Source organism: Manis pentadactyla, chromosome 6 (assembly GCF_030020395.1).
Source record: "Manis pentadactyla isolate mManPen7 chromosome 6, mManPen7.hap1, whole genome shotgun sequence".
Classification (NCBI taxonomy): domain Eukaryota; kingdom Metazoa; phylum Chordata; class Mammalia; order Pholidota; family Manidae; genus Manis; species Manis pentadactyla.
This window is the reverse complement of record NC_080024.1, coordinates 118,867,070-118,887,425: the sequence shown is the minus strand read 5'-3', so window position 1 is coordinate 118,887,425 and position 20,356 is coordinate 118,867,070. Positions and strand designations below refer to the sequence as shown.

Genomic DNA, 20,356 nt, shown 5'->3' with positions numbered 1-20,356 from the left:
TGTCTACAAGACACATACAGAACTCCCAGGTTGAACACCTATAGGGGGACCACTGACACTGCATCCTGGAGTTGGGCTCTACACAGGAAATGACACAATGGCACAGACTTCCTGGTATGCCCTCTGCCAACATGTTCCAACAAGAGGCCCTGAGGTTGTCTGGCAATGCCAGTGGCAGGATTGGCATATCTAATCAGGGGTGACAGAGTAGCAAGTCCATTATGGCCACACATCTAAGACACTCAGTCCAAGCCTGAACTTAGTAACTTAGCCTGACATTTTGAAGTCCATCTGTCTCCTCTGTTTCTCAGTTGGTATCACATGCACATTCTTGCTGTCCTTCTTCATGAAAATGATGTTCATTTAGGTCTCCTTAGTTACCAACTAGCTATCTATAATATTTTATACCCACTTAAACCTTGCACATAATGGTATCATAATTATGAAAATAACTGGATTTGTACCAAGTATTGCTTAATCTTAAGAACAAAATGGCAGCTGTGAAAACAGATGAAATAGAGGAAGAAACTTTTGGGAAGCTTCAGAATATTTTGAAAGTAATTAGTATGAGTTAGGAATAAACTTCTATTTTCAGAAATTACACTTACAGGGGAGCATGGACTACAGAAAAAATGTGCCACTATAGGATGAACCACTGGATTTCCTAAACAACTGGTTCCATTTTCTATAAAATTCGGGTTTATTGAAAACAAATGTGCAGATGCCAGCCGTGACTTGAAGCAGGCCCAAACTTGGACAAGAGCAACTGATGAACAAGGGTTTTCAGGGTCAGAGTAGCACTGGACAATTTCCTGCCACTAACTTTTCCAGAACTGTGCTCTTCTCTTCCTGAGAAAAATACCCAAAGCGCTGCCTCTTCCATTGGCCAACTAGTCATCTCTGAGGATAAGACATCTGTTTACAGGTGTGGATTTTAGTTGGTCAAAAGAGACATTAGGCTACTTAAAATAATAATAACTCAAGTTTTGCTTTGAACTGATCTTTCCAACAGAAATAAAAGGTTTCCAACTATAACAGCATTAGTGGTGATCAAGACAGCTGAAATGCAGTGTGGGCTGGACTCTGAGTATGTCCTCATTGTGGTGCCCACAAGAGCACAGATGAACTCTGGACTGCAAGTTGCTCAGGCACAAGAACTAATGTCTAAGGGCCCCTGAAAGGCAGGTGGACCAGTTCAGAACTATATGTGTGACCCCCTCAGGAAGTACTAAGCACATCATAAATACTAATTGGCTAGTTCCTTATAACTTGCAAAAAGTTCCCAAGATGGTCTCATACTACACCTGGCTGTGGTGACTAACAACCCTCTAAACTATTTTTAAATGAATCACTAGCTGAATATTCAGGTTAGCTAACCAATTATTAAATTGTAGTGGACCTAAAATGCTCATGTTTACATTATTTATATGCTAGATTCTATCACTTTATCTAGTTAAAATGTGTTTGCACATAGTCAAAATATGCCAAACAACTACATAAATAATCTTCAGAATGCTTTATCTAAGAACTTACTTCCACTATATCATATTGTGGCTTTTATTTCTAGTCAAATAAATCTATTTGGCCTACATAGGAATATACATATCAAAATTTTCAAATGAAAAAAATATTTTAAGGCTTTAATGAGTACTATCAAAACATATTTCTATAGAGGAAAGAGGATCAAAACGGCAGAGTAGGAATATCCTGAGTTCACACCTTCCCAAGACCCCATCAAAACTAACATACATATATAACAACTCTCTCTGAGAATGATCAGGAGACTAGCAGAACAGCTCTTCCACAATTAAAGACACAAGAAAAGCCATATCCAGATGGGTAGAAGGGACAGAGACATGGTCTAATAAGGACCTCCCCAACCCCCCAGCATGGCAACCACAAAGCAGGAGTATCACAAACATTCCTTCCTGAGAAACAAGGGGTTCAAGCCCCACATTGGGTAACCCCACTCTGTGGTCCCAAATAGCCAAAGCAATCTTGAAAAAGAACAAAGATGGAATCATGCCCTCTGATTTCAAACTATACTACAAAGCTACAGGGATTAAAATAGTATGGTACTGGCACAAAAACAGACACATAGATCAGTAGAACAGAATAGAATATCCAGAAATAAACCCATGATTTTTATATGGTCAATTAATCTATCACAAAGGTGGTAAGAGTATATACTGGGGAAAAAAATCTCTTTAATAATTAGTATTAGGAAAACTGGACAGTTAGATGTAAAAGAATGAAACTGGGCCACTTTCTTACACCATACACAAAATAAACCCAAAATTGAGTAAAGATCTAAATGTAAGATATGACACCATAAAACTCCTAAAAGAAAATATAGGCAGTAAGCTCTTAGACATTGTTCTTAGTAATATTTTTTTGGATCTGTCTCCTCAGGCAAGGGCAACAAAAGCAAAGATAAACAAATGGGATGACATCAAACTAAAAGGTTTTGTACAGCAAAGGAAATCATCAATAAAACAAACAGGCAACCTACTCAATGGGAGAAGACATCTGCAAATGATATATCTGATAATAGGTTACTATTCAAAATATACAAATAACTCATATAATTTAATATAAAAAAATCTGTTTAAAAAATGGGCAGAGGACCTGAGCAGAGATTTTTTCTAAAGAAAACCTACAGGTGGCCAGTAAACACATGAAAAAATGCTCCACATCACTAATTATGGGGAATTGCAAGTCAAAACTACAATGACATATTACCTCACACCTGTCAGAATGGCTACTATCCAAAGACAAGAAGTGACAAGTGTTGGCCAGGACATGGAGAAAGGGGGACCTTCATGCACTGATGGTGGGCCTATAAATTGGTGCAGCCACTGTGGAAAAGAGTAGGAGGTCCCTCAAAAAATTAAAAATGTATCTAGTAATTCCACTTCTGGGTATTTATCCAAGAAAATGAAAACACTAATTCAAAAAGATATGCACCCTTATGTTCACTGCATTTTTTTTACAACAGCCAAGCTATGGAAGCAGCCTAAGTATCTGCCAATAGATAAATGGATCAAGATGTAATATTGATACACACACACACACACACACACATACACAGAATGTTATGTGATATGTGTATATATAATGGTATACTACTCAACCATAAAAAAGAATAAAACCTTACCATTTGATGGATCTAGAGGGTATTATGCTAATGGAATAAGACAGAAAATGTTCTATGATTTCACTTACATATGGAATCTAAAAAAAAAATCAAACAAACAAAACACAAATAGACCCATAAGTACAAAGGACAAATTGGTGGTTATCAGAGGGGTAGGGGGATAGGCAAAGCAGGTGAAGAGATTAAGAGGTACAAACAGTTATAAAATAAGTAAATCATGAGGATGTAAAGTATAGCATAGGGAATATAGTCAATAATGTAATATTGTAATAACTTTGTATGGTAATAATTGGTAACTAGACTTATCTAGCGAGTATTACACAGTGCATATAAATATCAAATCACTGTCAGAGAAACTTCAACTGAAAAAAAATTGTGTAAAATGAACTCAGTCATTGTTCCTGATTATGTGCACAGCCTGCCCTCTAGTGTTTCTTTCAAAACTCATAACAAATTTTAAATCATACTCTTAATCTCAAAATGTCAGGTTAATAGGATTAAAACTGTGTCATCAAATTAATAAACAAGGCTAAATCCCTGACACAGATGAAAATCAAGTCAGAGAAAAGTGAAGGTCCTTCCACAAGCTGGTGGTAACTCACTGGAGAGATACTGCAAAGTTAGGGGTAAATATACTTACGTTTCATTTGGTAAATAGGATATTAATAGAAAGTGAGTTAAAACGATAGATGTATATACAAAATGTGACAGCCTTGTAACTAGTAGCACTGGTGTTATTTTGTTACTATATTAAAGAAACATTATTTAATATTGGTTAAATAATGGAGGGTTTTTTTCCCCCAAAGTAACAAGTATAAAAAAGCAGATAAATATCCCCTTTGGGAGGAGTTAAGATAATCTAACTTATTTTTATTAGATTTAACTTTATTGAAGTATACATTTGTATATGGAACGTTTGTAACTAATGTATATGAAATTAAATTTTAAAGGAAATTTATTATCTGAGAAAAAAATATTTAACTGTGCACTATTTCATATATCTTAATGGGTTTTATTAAGACATATGAAAAAAAACTGTGAGGCTGTTTTTGCTTTCATTAAAAAAAAAAGTAAAAGGAAGAAAATATTGAACCACATAGGTAAAAACTTACTTGAATTTTGGAGAGGAAAAAAAACCCTCTAACATATTTTAGTTAATTCTGTGTTTGGGGATGTTCACTGTTGACAAGGAAATAAAATGAAGTATTGATTCTATGGAACTGTGATCCATACTATTTGTTGCCTTAAATTTCAAATACTTCAGATGATGACCTTATTTAACTGTCATAAAGAATGTACACAAAATAGGGACTTGGGTTTTTTTAAAAAATCATATTCCAGGTTTGCTTAGGACTCAGACATATTAGCATAAATTGTCTAGTCATAAAGAAAAATTGACAGAAAAATGCTTTGAATCACCATATGTTTCCAGCTGATGCCAACAGAGACTAATCTAACGGAAGGCACTTGATGCAGGTTTATTTTTCCTTTGCAGTAACAGCAGGAACATGAAGTCACCACTCTTGGTGTTTATTATGTATCTGCTGTGGTTGAAAGACTGTCACTGTGCACCTTTTTGGAAGGACAAAACTGCTATTCAAGGAAACCTGAAGGGTATGTTTAGTTTCTTTATCTGCACCGTGTCCTGTTTGCATGTTTGCATGTTTGCAAGTCCTGCTGGCATTTACAGTGATTTACAGTTGAGAGATAACTGCACACATTACGGCCTTCTACTTTCACGGTGAAACGTTCTCTAGGCTCTTAAACCAAGTAGACGTGACGCCAAACATCTGGATAAAAATAGAAAATTCCAGCCGAGTATCTGAGAACATTGACATATCCAGATGTTTGCTATCACATAGATAAAACTTGCCAACTTTCTGACTGCATTTCTTGGTATCATCCAGATGTTTGGTGTCCTCTAAGCACAGTTCTAATGAACAGTGAAATTCTTTCCTAGCATTTGAAAAATTTAAACAATTAAAGTAATCTGTGCAGTTATCCTTGAGATAGTAAAAAGAACGGGTTATAATGACATTGAATCTGATTGGTCTCTGCTCATTAACTTGTGTCCTTTGCTTGATGATATATGCTTTGGGTACTTAACACTTAAGAGAATAAATTAGTAGAAACGTTGTTTTTAGGGGGACTGTAATTAGATTTAGAGGCAAAAGTAAGCTCCTTTGGAAGCACCATGGCTACTGTGAAGAAGGAATGACAAACAATGAATTTCATGCTCACTAAAGGCTTATTAAAGGTGTGTAAGAGATGTACAGTAGGATTTTAAAGAACACTGCATTATATAAGACACTTTCAAGGTTTGATGTCTCCTGGGGAGGCAACTGAAGCTGAAAGAAAGGGAAATAATTTACTGTGCTTGAGGTTCCCAGTTGGCCATTTAATACAAATTGTCTGTGAAGAAAATTCAAAATTTTTTCTAATATAAACACACTTGGGTTTTTAATGAAAAAAAAATTGGATAAATGAAAACAGACCCCGAAAAAATGACAAGAATGAAGTCAAATGAACTCTGACTTGTCCAGGAGCTCAGAAGTGAGGAACAGAAGGTACCGTCTGCGTGGCAGCCGTGTCCATGTGGCAGCTGACGGCCAATTCATTAGGATCTGCTTTCAGAGTTTGATGTTCTGAAAGAACAACTACGCCTTTATTTAGAGGACATGAAAACCTGGTGACCTTACTGTATATGGATACACTGTAATCTGATCAGATCCCAAAGATAAAAACTGCAACGTATCTTTTAGGCTCTTCCAAGGCTGGAGAGAGAGATATAGATGAAGAGGTGAAGAAGGCTTTGATTGGTATGAAGCAGATGAAAATCATGATGGAAAGAAGAGGGGAGGAACATACCAGCCTAATGAAAACCCTGAAGAAATGCAGAGAAGAAAAGCAGGTACAGTAATTGAAAATAATATTTGTTCTTAAACATACTCAGACTGTAAGTATAAATATGGAATTTCCTGGTCCAATTGATGAATTACTTCCCTAACAATAGATTTTCTGGAGTGCAGCCCTTACTGGAGTGAAAGTTTGAAGGAAATTTCGAATGGGCCTTTTTAGGACTCCAAGCCCAGGAATTGAGGGGGGATTCATTTGAGAAGTGCTCCTCTCTTAAAAATGCTTTATCCTTAATCCCTTCTGATTTAGGATATTGAGTCAAAAGTGTTTGGGCAGTTTTTGGCTAGATTAGTAGAATCCAATGTTTTCTCGATATCCCATCCCTATTACTAAAATTGTTAGCACTCACTCCTACATGTATGCATGTTAGTTTATGAATTAAACACGTGAGTTGCTACCATTAATATCTCAAGGCACAAAATATGCTTAGGGCAAGGTTCATCATTAGCAAGAGTAGATGCAAATTTACATTTCAAATAATCTACCAGATAGTCTGAAATTTTTTAGCCAATTGCCAGATCTGATTAGATCAAATTTTTACTTTGTCACATCCAATAAAGAGCTCAAAATGAAAACATATCAGCTCTGCCATTTGCTTCTTATTTACCTGAGCTTAATCATATTTTTTTAATTTGCTGGGTTTGGGGTTTTTCTCCCCCCTAAGAATCTTTTGACACCTCCTATCCATTTAGTGAGGGCTAGTTTCATTAAAACCAGAAAATAAAATCCACCATTTACCTGAGTTCTCTTAAAACGGCAATTCACCGCAGTCAGTTCCAAGTGAACAGAAGAGAAAGGCAGCGAGTGTCCGCGCCTTGCCTCTAGAGGCGGGGGGCCTCTTCCCACGCCCTCACAGCCAGGTGGCCCCAAGCGATGGTTGGACATAAGCAGCACAAGAGAGCACCAGTGTACATTTCCAGAACATCTCCCTCCACAGCAACAATTCACTACCCAAATCTGGATGTGTGATCTGGTTCTTGGTTGTGTTGTGCTTTTGGAGGTTGAGTGGAAGGAAACCAAGTAGCAACATGCCAGGTGCCTTCCTTGCTTACCTCACTTAATACAAAACCTTAAGAGATGAATCCTATTGTCATTCCTATTTGCTAAGGAGGGTACTACCTTATAATAGTACATCAGCCTAATCAATTTTTAAATTCGAATACCTTTACTTAATAGCTGCAGTTCAAATGTCTCTTACCAAAGGGGAATAAATACACATTATATCCAAATGTCCACAGATGTTAAGAATCCTTCAGATGTTACAATGTAAATCTTAATGTGGCTAAATTATAGACATTGTGTGGCTCACAGTTTAATAACATTAACAACATAACACTCAAAACAATTAAATTATTTTTAAAATCATTTTCTGACATTACCCTTAAATCAGAGAGGAAATCAAAACTGCAACAAAAATAATTTGGAAGATATTTAAAATTTTAACACTGAGAGTAAATTAATTTAAAATTCCACTTTCATTTTTAAAATTGTAATTGTGGTAACATAAAGATAACATAAAACTTACCATCCTTAACCATTTTTATGTGTACAGTTCAGTAGTGCTAAGTACATTCACTTTGTTGTGAAAGTAATCTCCAGATTTCTTCTACAAATTCTTTTCATCTTACAAAACTGAAACTGTGCCCATTAAATAACTCTCTGCTTATCTTACCCCTAAAATTTAAAAAATTTAAAAATACAAATAGAAGTTCTAGTATTTCCTCCTTACACTTATCTACAGACCTATAGAGTTGGGGGCCACCAAATTCCAGAGAGCTGTTGGAATTCTCCATTTCCAAGCATGGTGACCCCTGAGCATCCATTAAGTAACTGGAGCCAGGCTGACCCCAAAGTTGAATGTCAGCCTGTCACCAGATTGGTTGATGTAGCCACACCTACACCCCAAGTCATTCAAGGTCCCTAACACAGAAAGGAGATTGTTTGACCAGCAGCTGCAAGCCCTCCTCCCTCTTCGCAGCAAGACATTTTGAGGAAATAAAAAATGGATCCTCATGAGGAAAATGTGGAAACCCCTGGAGCTGGAATCTTCCCTGGAGGGCTTGTGAGTCTGGCCATTGGAGCAATGATATTATGTATCATTTACAGGCCCTTTATAAGACTGATAATCTCCTATAGTCCTTCCAATAGCTGGGCAAACAGTACGTTCATGTTACAGCTAAGGAAACTGAGGCTTGAGATGTGCATTACCATGTTCACCTGGCACTGGGATGAAGGGCTGGGGAGGAAGGTGGCTGGTGCTGTGCTGGGGCAGTGACTTGGTCTTTCTCCCTTTCTCTAGCCTACTGCCAAGCCACGAGTGTAATACTAGGAAAAGAATGCTCTGCCTAGGGGTGGGTCAAGTAAGCAAATGCTGGTTTCAGTTCTGGCCCTAAGGAATCCCAGGAACTAGTAATATTTTAATTTTTTTCTTAAAAAGCTTCTTACTGTATAAAAACCCATTGATACTCTTAAGGCATGGACACTCAAGAGTCAATTTTGAAAAAGAAAAACCTGCTTAACCCTGAGTTTCCCTCCTTAAAATTACTTTAACCTTAGAAAAAAAGACACTTGAGTTGGCAAATATGGGACTGGCACCCCCAGTCTCCCAGGACAGAGCACCGCACATCCTCAGGTGGCCTGTGTCACCAAGGTCCCCTTCTCAGTCTCTCCCCACTAATATTTAGTGAGAGCATCCGAACCTTACTCTTACTGAAGAGGGAAACCCTAAAGTGACAGTGATTCGTCCCCGCCCCAGGCTTACATGGGATTTTGATATGCTGTAAACTACAGGTATAGATATGGTCTCTGTCAGTGGGTGGGACATTCAGGGGAAACAGAAGGAATGAACAGGACATTCCTAAACCAGAAATCTCCTCCCTCCATGGCAACATTTCACTACTCACACATGGACGTGTGCTCTGGTAATTGGTTTTTGTTGTGCTCTTGGAGATGAGTGGATGGAAATCAGGTAACAACATGCCAGGTGCTTGCTTGCTTATCTCAGTCCAAAACCTTGAGTTAAATCCTACTGTTACTCTGATTTGCTGAGGAGGATATGGGCTCAGAAATGTTAAAGTAATTTGCCCAAGGGTACACAGTGAGTATAGTTTGAAATTGGAAATATTGGGATTTTGGTATATGGTGAAAATGAGAATTTGAAACTGGGACTGAGAAAATCTGGGCAGTGCTAGTGCCTGCCCTGGTGAGGGAACTTTTCTTGAGAAGCAGCAGGATCCTAAAATCTCTCGAGGAGACAAGAAAATCTGGGTCACAAGGTACGTTTGGCAGGCTAAGGCCCTGCTGGTTTTCTTGTGTGGGCAGCACTAGCAAATGCCCCCGGGCTTAGCACCAGGAGGGTAGCTGAAAAATCTGAGCCCGCTGAAGGGGAGATGCAAGATTGCCAGTCTCCAGGTGATTCTTTGGTCTTAATATGCCAGGAAGGGGTGATTTCTTTTTCTTTTCCATTAGGTAAAAATGCTAATATTAAGTTGGGTTTAAGTACAGAAACTGCTTCCTCCTGTGGTTTTTACTTAAGGGAGCGGTAAGCTCTGGGATTGTCTATGGACTGGCCCATTATACCCCATAATTCCCCCAAACTACATCTCAGGCCTGGAGGGGGCCAACCTCTAGAAGTCCACACTTACAGAGAGGTGGTGAGGTCCTGGGGCACAGATGAGGTTCTCAAGGAAGGTGCCACTTCTGCTGGGGTCCTTACCACAGAGTGGGATCTGGCTACACACGGCAAGGCACCACAGGAGGAGTGTGTGGAATCTGGATGGGAAGAAGGAAGCCCCTCCGAATACAGCATTACTGCAATTAGCATGCAGTTCAATGGGCAGAGGTGATTTGATATGCAAGAATTGTACTTTTCTGCAGTGTTTAAGAATATACAAAAATTAAAGTCAGCATAAATGAAGAGAAGAGATATGTTCACTTTACAAGCCTTAAAACCCACTTTCCACATCCTCCAAGGATACATGTGAAGACTGACGGGTAAGCTTAAGTACAGTCATCCCCCAGAGTAGGGACCGTGTCTTCGTTGTTGGTTCACCTGCATCTAGCATGTCTGTCCCCTAGCTAGCACTCAGTAGTTTTTGAATGAATGAACAGAAGGATAAGATTTCCACAATCTTCAATAGCGGTCAATCAGTGCTTTTTAAAAATCAAACAGAAGCTTTAGGATAGATCTGTTAACTGCCAGGGGCATGAAGAGAGAATGAAGACTAGAATATGCATATCTTTCAAAGGGTGAAATCAGCTAAGGTACACATAGTTATGAAGTGGAAATAGGATGTTTGTTTCTACTTTTTAATCAGGAGGTCCTAAAACTTATGAATGAAGTTCAAGAACATCTGGAAGAGGAAGAAAGCCTATGCCAGGTTTCTTTGGCAGATTCCTGGGATGAATGCAAGTCTTGCCTGGAGAGTAACTGCATGAGATTTTATACAGCCTGCCAACCAAGTTGGTCCTCTATGACAAATACGGTAAGGGAAAAATAGAGCTGCAGATTTCAGAGTTCTTAAGGTACCCATTTCAGCTTACTTTAAAAAAATTTAACTTACTTTTCTATTTAGAATGGATATGACTGACCTGACATTGGCCTTTTGCAATTTAGAATATAACATTCATGCTTCTGTATGAATCAGTTGTGTATATTTAATTTATAAGTTAGAATAGAAATTCAGTGTTTGTCCCTCCATTTAATGGCACTGTATATATGTCTCTTAGAAATATCCTGACTCTCTCTGCCTTGTATTGTTATTTGTGAGTATGCTCCCACTAGATTGTAAGCTCTTTGAAGGCAGGGACCATATCTTATTTGTCTTCATTTAAGCATTGTAGGTATCTAATAAATGTTTGCTGAACTGCATTCTGAGTAACACCACTACAGCCTCTGATTTCAACCTGCTTTAATTTTATCTCTGGAGACCAAACCTTTGAAGACATTCTCTGCCTCCTGAATCTCTCCTTCAATAGGCTTGCCCTCTTAAAGGTGTTCATGTCCCCTTTAGCCTTACCCCTTGTATGTCCTGTAGGACTGGCATGTTTCCTTGTTTGTCCCCTTTGGCTATCATCTGGGCAGAGAGAATCACAGAAGGTGGTGACCTGAATAGGACAAGCTCTGTCCCATGAAAGGCACCTATTCTGTTGGCCTGAATTTCCCTTCCCCTTCAAGAAGTAAGCTGAATATGAAATGGGGTGAAATTTCCCTCTCCATATTAGAGCATGCACTAATTACAGTACACTCCTGGCTTGGCTGTGCCAAACCCAATTACAGAAGGAGCAACCCCTAGGATAATTCATATGCCAAGTTAATTTGCCTCTGCTGTTAATTGCATCTGCTTTATTTTTATAGCCACTGTCACTCTCTAATACACCAGAATATGGCTGGAAGTCAAAAGATTTGGGGACTATTCCTATCTGTGCCAGTTCTGTGACTTTCTGAAAAAATTTTTTTGTTTTTATAAATAGATTCAGGTAAACAGAAGCCAGCACAAAGACAACTTTCTAAGAAAGTAAATAAGCCCTCTAAGAATTCCTGGAAAATTCTTCGAGTAGCACTGGGATGTTCTATAGTTAATATATGTTCCATAACACTCAACGTGGCCATATCACTATCATGTAAGGGCAACTGTGTTCTGGCATGAACTTAGGCATCACAAAGATGAAGTATAGCACAGTGTGACTGCTGAAAAATCTCCGTCTGAGGGGGAAATTCTATGATTAGCACTTTGTTCCTTTAACTGCAACCAAGGAGGGCATTGATCACTATTAACATGTGACCAACCCAAAGTAACCGATTTACCTATATCAGGCATCTAGAGTTCAGTGTGAATGTGATCTTTTCCTATCCATGGACTAATCTATCAGACAAGAAAGAGGAGAGTGTATACACACTAATGACATTCTGCTGAAGGAAAAAGAAAAAAGAACTAAACCCTAAGACAGAGGTAACACATAAGAGCCTTTGTCACAGTTTTTGGGCAATCTACATGGTGCCTTTTAGACCATGGCATGTGAACACTGCCAGTACATCAGGCTGTGGCATGTCAACAATACTGAAAACTTGGTAGCCTTTTTAGGCCTCTGGCAGGCAAATATAAGCCAGGAGAAATTTCTGATCCTATTTCCACAAAGTCAAATCCAAGTACAAGAAGGTTAATCAATTATCTTGGAGTGACTTGGCCTAAAACATTCTAAGGTGATTATCTTTTTTTTTTTTTTTTAAATAATTATTTTTTATTGAAGGGTAGTTGACACACAGTATTACATTACATGAGTTTCAAGTGTACAACACAGTGGTAGAACATTTATATACATAATTCTAGGTTCCAGCTATCACCCTACCAAGCTGTTACAATATCTTGACTATATTCCTTATGCTATACATTACATCCCGGTTACTAATTTATTTTACCATTGGAAGTCTGTCCTTCTTTTTTTTTTTTTTTTTTTTTTTTTTTTGTGAGGGCATCTCTCATATTTATTGATCAAATGGTTGTTAACGACAATAAAATTCTGTATAGGGGAGTCAATGCTCAATGCACAATCATTATTCCACCCCAAGCCTAATTTTTGTCAGTCTCCAATCTTCTGAGGCATAACAAACAAGTTTTTACATGTAGAACAAATTCTTACATAATGAATAAGTTACATAGTGAACAGTACAAGGGCAGTCATCACAGAAACTTTCGGTTTTGCTCATGCATTATGAACTATAAACAGTCAGTTCAAATATGAATACTCATTTGGTTTTTATACTTGATTTATATGTGGATACCACATTTCTCTCTTTATTATTATTATTTTTAATAAAATGCTGAAGTGGTAGGTAGATACAAGATAAAGGTAGAAAACATAGTTTAGTGTTGTAAGAGAGCAAATGTAGATGATCAGGTGTGTGCCTGTAGACTATGTGTTAATCCAAGCTAGACCAGGGCAATAAAACATCCACGTATGCAGAAGATTTCTCTCAGAACGGGGGGGTGAGGTTCTAAGCCTCACCTCTGTTGATCCCCAATTTCTCACCTGATGGCCCCCCTGCGACTGTGCCTGTCTTAGGTTGTTCCTCCCTTGAGGAATCTTACCCGTCTCTGGCTAACCAGTCATCTTCCGGGGCCATACAGGGAAATGTGAAGTTGGTAAGTGAGAGAGAAGCCTTATTGTTTGAAAAAGTTAGCTTTTTACTTCTTTGCATATTTATGCCCTGTGGCTTCTATGCCCAGCATTTGTCCTGCTAAGGTGATTATCTTAAAGTCACTTTTTCCTAGCTTGCCCAGAACTGTTTTTAATTCAGAATGAATACTGTAAGTTGACCTTAAAGTTTACAATAAATGGTCAAGAAAGATAATTAATTTCTTATTCCATTTCTATCCACCACTCCACCCCACAGGTTGAACAGTTTTTCAGGAAGATTTATCAATTTCTGTTTCCCTTCCATGAAGACAATGAAAAAGATCTCCCCATTGGTGAAAAGTTAATTGAGGAAGACACACAACTGACCCAAATAGAGAAGGTGTTCAGCCAGCTGACTGTGGATGTGAGATTTCTTTTTAACAGGAGTTTTAATGTCTTCAAACAGATGCAGCAAGAATTTGACCAGGCTTTTCAATCATATTTCATGTCAGATACCGACTTTATTGAGCCTTACTTTTTTTCAGCTTTATCAATGAAGGAACCAACAAAAAAAGAGCCAATGAAAAACACAGATCTTTTGCAAAGTTTGGACATGCCCAGTTTCTTCCAGCTGTTTTGTAATTTCAGCCTCTCTATTTATCAAAGTATCAGGGCAACAATTACTGAAACACTGAATGCAATGGAGGATTTACCAAAACAAGACAAAGGCAAGTATTAAAAGATTATTTTTACTTGGATGTCTAAAGTTTTGTTTAGGTTTGGAAGTAGCAGATATTTCTAAGTCATTGTACAATGTTTCTGAGAGTGACAATTTATGGATAATCAAAGTTTCAGAACCTCTTAGAAGCAGCTTTGAAGTCTGTCAAACACCATCCCTCTTTCATCACTGTCAAGAGCTCTGGGGTAGTGTTCTCTCTTCTTAAAGCAGATTTTTTTCAAAGCTGAAAAAGAAAATGCTAGCAAGGTGAGAAGTTTAACAAAACATTTGCCTCTTTTATTAAAACTCATGTAGATGCTCAGCTCTGCTTTGCTTGAACATCATGGAGTTTCTTTAAAATCAGTTTAGGCTCCTCAACTCCCAGCTTGGAAAGAGCTCTCTGTCATGTATGATGAGGCAACATTTAGTCCCTTCCATGACCTCTTCTGCATCAGTACTGTAATTCCTTAAGCCACAATATTTATGCACAAAACCCTAGAAAATGCTCATAAAGAAACACTAAACTACAAAAATAGGAATTTCTGTACAAGATAAGAATGGCCCTCTACCAATACCACTCATACCCATGATATACTCCACGCTGGAAATGCAATGCTGCCTTGTGTTTTAAAGGCAGGAGGAGATACCTTCTTCAGGCTTCTGTGGAGTGCTGGGACACAGCATCTCAGAAATGACACTTGCTGTGTGGGTCAAGTATTGGGTCTGCATTTCCTTGGACTTATCTTTTATGGACTACAAGAACAAATAAAAGGCTGCTCCCCTCTGACATGAATAAAATGGGTTTCTTCTAGAAATCTTGCCATTTGTGACAACATGGAAAACCTGGAAGATATCATGCTAAGAAAAATAAACCAGATGCAGAAGGACAAATACCACATAATTCCACTAATATAAGGAATCTAAAATAGATTCATAGAAGCAGAAAGTAGAATGGTGTGTGCCAGGGGCTAAGGGGAGGGGGAAATGAGGAGGTATTGGTCAAAAGGCACAATGTTTCAATTATGCAAGACCTGTAAGTCCTAAAGTCCAACTGTGCTGCAGCACAGTGTCTGTTGTTAGTGATACCATGTACTTACAAACATGCTAAGAGGGCAGATCCTATGTTACACATTTTTGTCAATAATAATAATAATAATAATAATAAGAGGGCAGAAGGACATTTCTGGAATTGGTGGATAGGTTTACAGCATAGATTGTGGGGATGGTTTCATGGGTTTATACTTATCTCCAAACTGTTATATATATTAAGTATATATAGTTTTTTTTAATTTTAGTAAAGTTAATATACAATACTATGTTGGCTTCAGATGTATAACATATTGACTTGATAATTATGTACATTACTAGATGCTTACCACACTAGATGTAGTTACCCCAGTATCATACCAAGATCCTACAACTTCATTTGTTAAATTCCCTATGTTATATTTGCATTCCTACGTCTAACTTATTTTACAATTTGCAGTGTGTACTTTATCCCCATCATCTATTTGACCCATTCTCCTACCCCTTTTCTATGATAACCAACAGTCTGTTTTCTATATTTGTGGGTATATATAGCTTTTCGTATATAAGAAGAAAACTGGGCTCTTTCTAGTTGACTATTTTCCAATTATATAAGCTGTAGCAATAATTGGAATCAAATTCATCTGAATCAAATTCTCAAAACTGCCATGCCATTGCATAACTGGCCTCTGTATAGGAGGGCTGACCTCACACTAAGAGAAACAAGCCAGGCAACATCCTTCCTGTCCCATTGTTCTCCGTGCAGAGAACAGCCATCATTACTGGAATTGCTGTCAGGTTCTACTACAGCGTCTGGTGGACTTTCCCTGTAAGTCAGGTGTTTTGTCTGGCATTCTGTTTTGAGATTCTAAATATGCCAAATATTCAGGAAAAGCACCAGAACAGTAGATGAAATAAATCAATGCTGGATGATATAAAACAATGTTTGCTTGAACTTTTAAATAGATATCAATCGTTTTGGAATAATATTCAGAATATGTCCATTAGAACAAAACAGTGCCTCCCCACCATCTATCACACTGTGCAGCAACCATTCAAACATGCACAGGAGTAGTAGTGATTCAGATTGATGAAATCTAAAGAATTTCCCAATCACTGCAACTCCCTCCCACCCCACTGACTAGGAATGTGGTTTCTACCAGTTCTGCTTCAGGTTCCTCCCCATTCACACACCCCAGGACCAACCCCTGCTCTTGGCTGGTTCACAGGCCCCCTCTCCCTGACCCTCTGCACTACCTGCTCCTCTGTGATAATCTGAATATCCAGGGTCCCTGTAAATGCCAACACTAAAAACAAAAACAGGACAGCAAACAAAAAGGCCTATGTTAACCCTTACACTCTGCTCTCTCTGGCATGCCTACCCTAACCAAACAAGGGTACATGACGAGATCAACAGAGGAGACATTCTCTGCTCAGATGAGCACAGGCAGACTATTTATCAGAAATAGTCAGGCAGAGGCTGTATGGTATTTGCATATGGTTTCCATCACTTTTCTGAACTCCTAGAAAATCCACCTAATGAGAAGACTTTTTTGAGTTTTGCCTCTTTTGGTAGGAGGAAAAATAGCTGCCCAAAGATACCTATGCCCCAATCCCCAGAACCTGTGAATGTTACCTGCCATGGCAAGAGGAAAGTAAGGTTGTAGATGGAATTAAGGGGGCTAAGCAGCTAACATTAAAATAGGGAAATTATTCTGGATTATCCAGGCAGCTCCTATATAATCACAAGGATTCTTAAAAGTGGAAGGAGGCAGAAGAGAATCAATAGAGATGCAGCATGAGAAGGACCTGGCCTTACTTGTGCTGGCTTTGAAGACAGAGGAAGGGGGCCATGAGCCTTGGACTGCAGGGGGCCTCTAGAAGCTGGGAAGGAGCGACAATGGGTTTGCCCCAAGAGCTTCCAGAAAACGAAAGCAGCCCTGCCAACACCTTGATTTTAGCCTGAGACCCATTTCAGATTTCTGACCTACAGAGCTGTCGTTTGTTACTTCAAGCCACTAAATTTGTGGTGATCTGTTACAAGAGCAAAAGGAAACCAATACATACCTCTTGCCAGTTATAATGGCCAACATGTAGGGAGAAAGCACAGTATATCTATCATCCTTCCTGGAGGGGCTTTATTTGTCATAATTGCCCTGAGAGCCAAAACCTGAAAAATAGCTAAAACTGAATAGTGAACACCATTTAAAGGAGGGAGGAGATAATAAAAAATCTGAAATATCTTGGTGTTTAGTATTTTTTACTTTATTGAGTGTGGTTTCACTTAACTCTCCATGTAGAAGAAATTCTTTCCTACTTTGAACTTTCTAGACCTCAGCTCCTGAATCTGTTTAAAGAGAATAAAATAGCTCTCTTTCATTTCATTTCATTTCAGTTGTCTTCATTTGCCTTATAAATCCCCAAAAGAACAAGTGAGACCATGTTCAATAAAACTGTGTGGTGTAGTGACTTGTCACAGTGCTGGATCTAGGAGATCTGGGTTCCAATCCTACCTTAGAGAGTGTTTGCTGACTTTAATTTTCCTTTTGGGGAATGGTGGTTGTGAAACAAAAGCAGGTGGGGAAAACAGATGGTTTTTATCTGTGATGGCGCCAGAAGGACTGTGAGAAGGGTCCAGAGGCTCTGTCTTGGCGTGACTTAAGTGAGGTGACGGGTTACTGCCATGCTATGGTGCAGGATGGAGGTTGGTGTCATACGGACCTGAAATTTGCCATCTCTGAACTATATACCAGGTATTAATTTAGATGCTGAAAATAAGACTATGATTATGACACAGCCCCTGATTTTTAGGAGCTCAGTCCATAGAAAACAGATCGGTGGACAATTACATTACTGTATTGTGAATGAAATGACAGAAGAAGGTAGGAAGAATGAAAAGATTCATATGACAAGACCAAACCCCTCCCTCAAGGGGCACAGAGTCTAACAGAAATTACAAAAGCAGAGTACATAAAGCAGAGATAAGCTCTGTGGTCAGGCTTCTCTCTGCTCAGAGCTCTGTGGGGTGAGAGGAGATGTCACTAAATCTACAGGGAGGACTCACGCAGGCAGCTGGGGGAAATTCAACAAAGCAAATGATTTTCTATTCAACAAAGCAAAGCCTTACACACCATATGATCTAACAATTGCCTCACAGGTTTCTAAGCAATGGACCTCACAATTTATCTCAAAATGAAATGTTTCATTTTTAAATATGAGGATTTAATATAACAGAAAATCAACAGGTTATAAATAAGTAATAAATTTTTCATAATGTGAAACACTCAATTGAGAACTAACAATTTCCTGTTGGGTAGGCTTTTTTTTTATATTGGTATTTTTAAACGGATTGTTGATTTTTCCAAAAAAAAAAAGGTTTCTCAGAAGTTGACCTGCTTTTGATGTTTTCTTAAATCTCTGATCAACTGTTCATGACAATACATAAATGAAATGCAAAAAGAATAGTAATAAAGTAAATGCCTATCACCTAGTTTAAGAAGCAGACATTTTCAAAAATTTTTTCCAATGTACTTCCCAATGATAGCTTTAAAAAAGTAAAATATTTATTAGAAATTGTTTTTAACAGACAAACGTCCAAAGGGAGAAGTGGCTTATAATTCCCTTTAGCTAACTCCACTGACATCAGAAATAATGATAAAAATAAGACACACTAAACTTAGAATAATTCAAATATATAAAGGAATAAAATAAATGAAAGCTGCCCTCTCCCACCCCATCAAGTCTTTCTTCCAAAAAATAATTACTATTAATAAGTCATCATGATTCCTTCCAGAAAATAAAATTTTAGGCACTAATCGGCAGGGAGAAGAGAGTGTACCAATAATGAAAATTAACAGTAATGAGATTGCTGGATTAAAGGATACATGTAATTTTTAATAGATATCATATTGCCCTAGAAAGGGTGCACCAATATGCACTCCTGTGATTGAGTACAGGAGGATTTTGAAAGCATTGGTAAGAAAAAGAAATGACACTGTATCCACTCCTTTAAAGTGCAGACACTAATTAGTAAATGCTGTTACCTGCAGTCTCTAACCATGGAGGCCTGAGTTCACAGACGTTGCAAGACAAAGGACTGTGTGGAGAACTTGGCCAGAATTTGTCAGACTGTTTCCAGTTTCATACAAGATGCCAGAAATGTCAGGGTTACCTGTGGGAAGGTAAGTAATTATTATTTTTTCAGGGTTTTGACCTGGTCAGAGGTCAAAATTGCATGGTGGATTCACCTACTTGCCTTCAAGCACTTTTGTGTGCTCTGTGGAGGGTTATAAAGTTTTATTTTTCAAAGTTGGTCAACTCACATTTCCCCTTTTTAAAATTTCCTCTTTGTTCCTGTGAAATGGTAAGGACCAAACACTAATGTATGCAAAAGAGAACTAAGCAAATCAGGGCACTCCTCCCTTCTCACTGCAAGGAAAAGAAATCCCACCAAGGAAGCCATCTTGCATTGTGCAAGCACATTTTCAGCCAAGAGAGTTGTTTCGAAAGTCACATTAACTCCTTCCACTTGGTGGGTTCATAGCTAAATAGTATTTAAATATAGAAAGTGGCTCCCCACACACAAATGCTGCTGCCTTGCCCCTCCCAGATCAGGGAAGGGAAGCGTGGCCTTCCCTTTGTTCCCTTCCTTCCCCAGGTAAGAAAGCATTCTTTCCACTGGCCCTTACCCCTCTCCACCTTCCCCTCAGCTTCCATCCCTTCCTCTAACTAATGTGCCTCCTCCCACCTATGGGGGCAGATTTTCTTAAAATAGCCAAGAAGAGTTTTTGATTCCTACCTTCTGATTTTTACTTCACTGAAGTCCTAAAGGAAGGAAATCCTAAAAAACGATGCTATCGACTTTAATTTGGAGGTTGAACATAAACTGGACCTTTCCGTTAGAGTAAACGAGGGTATTACTTCTCCTGAATTGTCTAGTGACTCTCCGCACCTATTTCCTCATTTGAAAAAATGAGAATATATCTACCTCATACAGGTGTTCTGATGATTACATGTCTAACATAACAATGATTTTCATGATTCAAGTGTTTGTTTTATTTTGGTATCATTAATATAAAATCATATGGGCAACCTGTGGTTACTAGATTCCCTCCATTATCAAGTCCCCACCACATACCCCATTATAGTCACTGCCCATCAGCGTAGTAAGATGCTATAGAATCACTACTTGTCTTCTCTGTGCTACACTGCCTTCCCCATGCCCCACCCCCCATGTTATATGTGCTAATCATAACACCCCATATTCCCCTTATCCCTCCCTTCCCACCCATCCTCCTCAGTCTCTTTCCCTTTGGTAACTGTTAGTCCATTCTTGGGTTCTGTGAGTCTGCTGCTGTTTTGTTCCTTCAGTGTTTGCTATGTTTTTATGCTCCACAGATGAGTGAAATCATTTGGTACTTGTC

General features: G+C 38.4%; 1 protein-coding gene across 1 annotated transcript in view; it reads left to right on the top strand.

Annotated features, from left to right (window-relative positions):
* Positions 1-491: 491 nt before the first annotated feature.
* The window catches only part of CLUL1 (clusterin like 1), a 36,632-nt gene continuing 16,767 nt past the window's right edge, over positions 492-20,356 (top strand). The window contains 5 exon segments of the mRNA XM_057504335.1: positions 492-557; positions 5,886-6,068; positions 10,390-10,557; positions 13,467-13,917; positions 18,983-19,114. Of these exon segments, the coding sequence (XP_057360318.1) occupies positions 492-557; positions 5,886-6,068; positions 10,390-10,557; positions 13,467-13,917; positions 18,983-19,114 (1,000 nt within the window).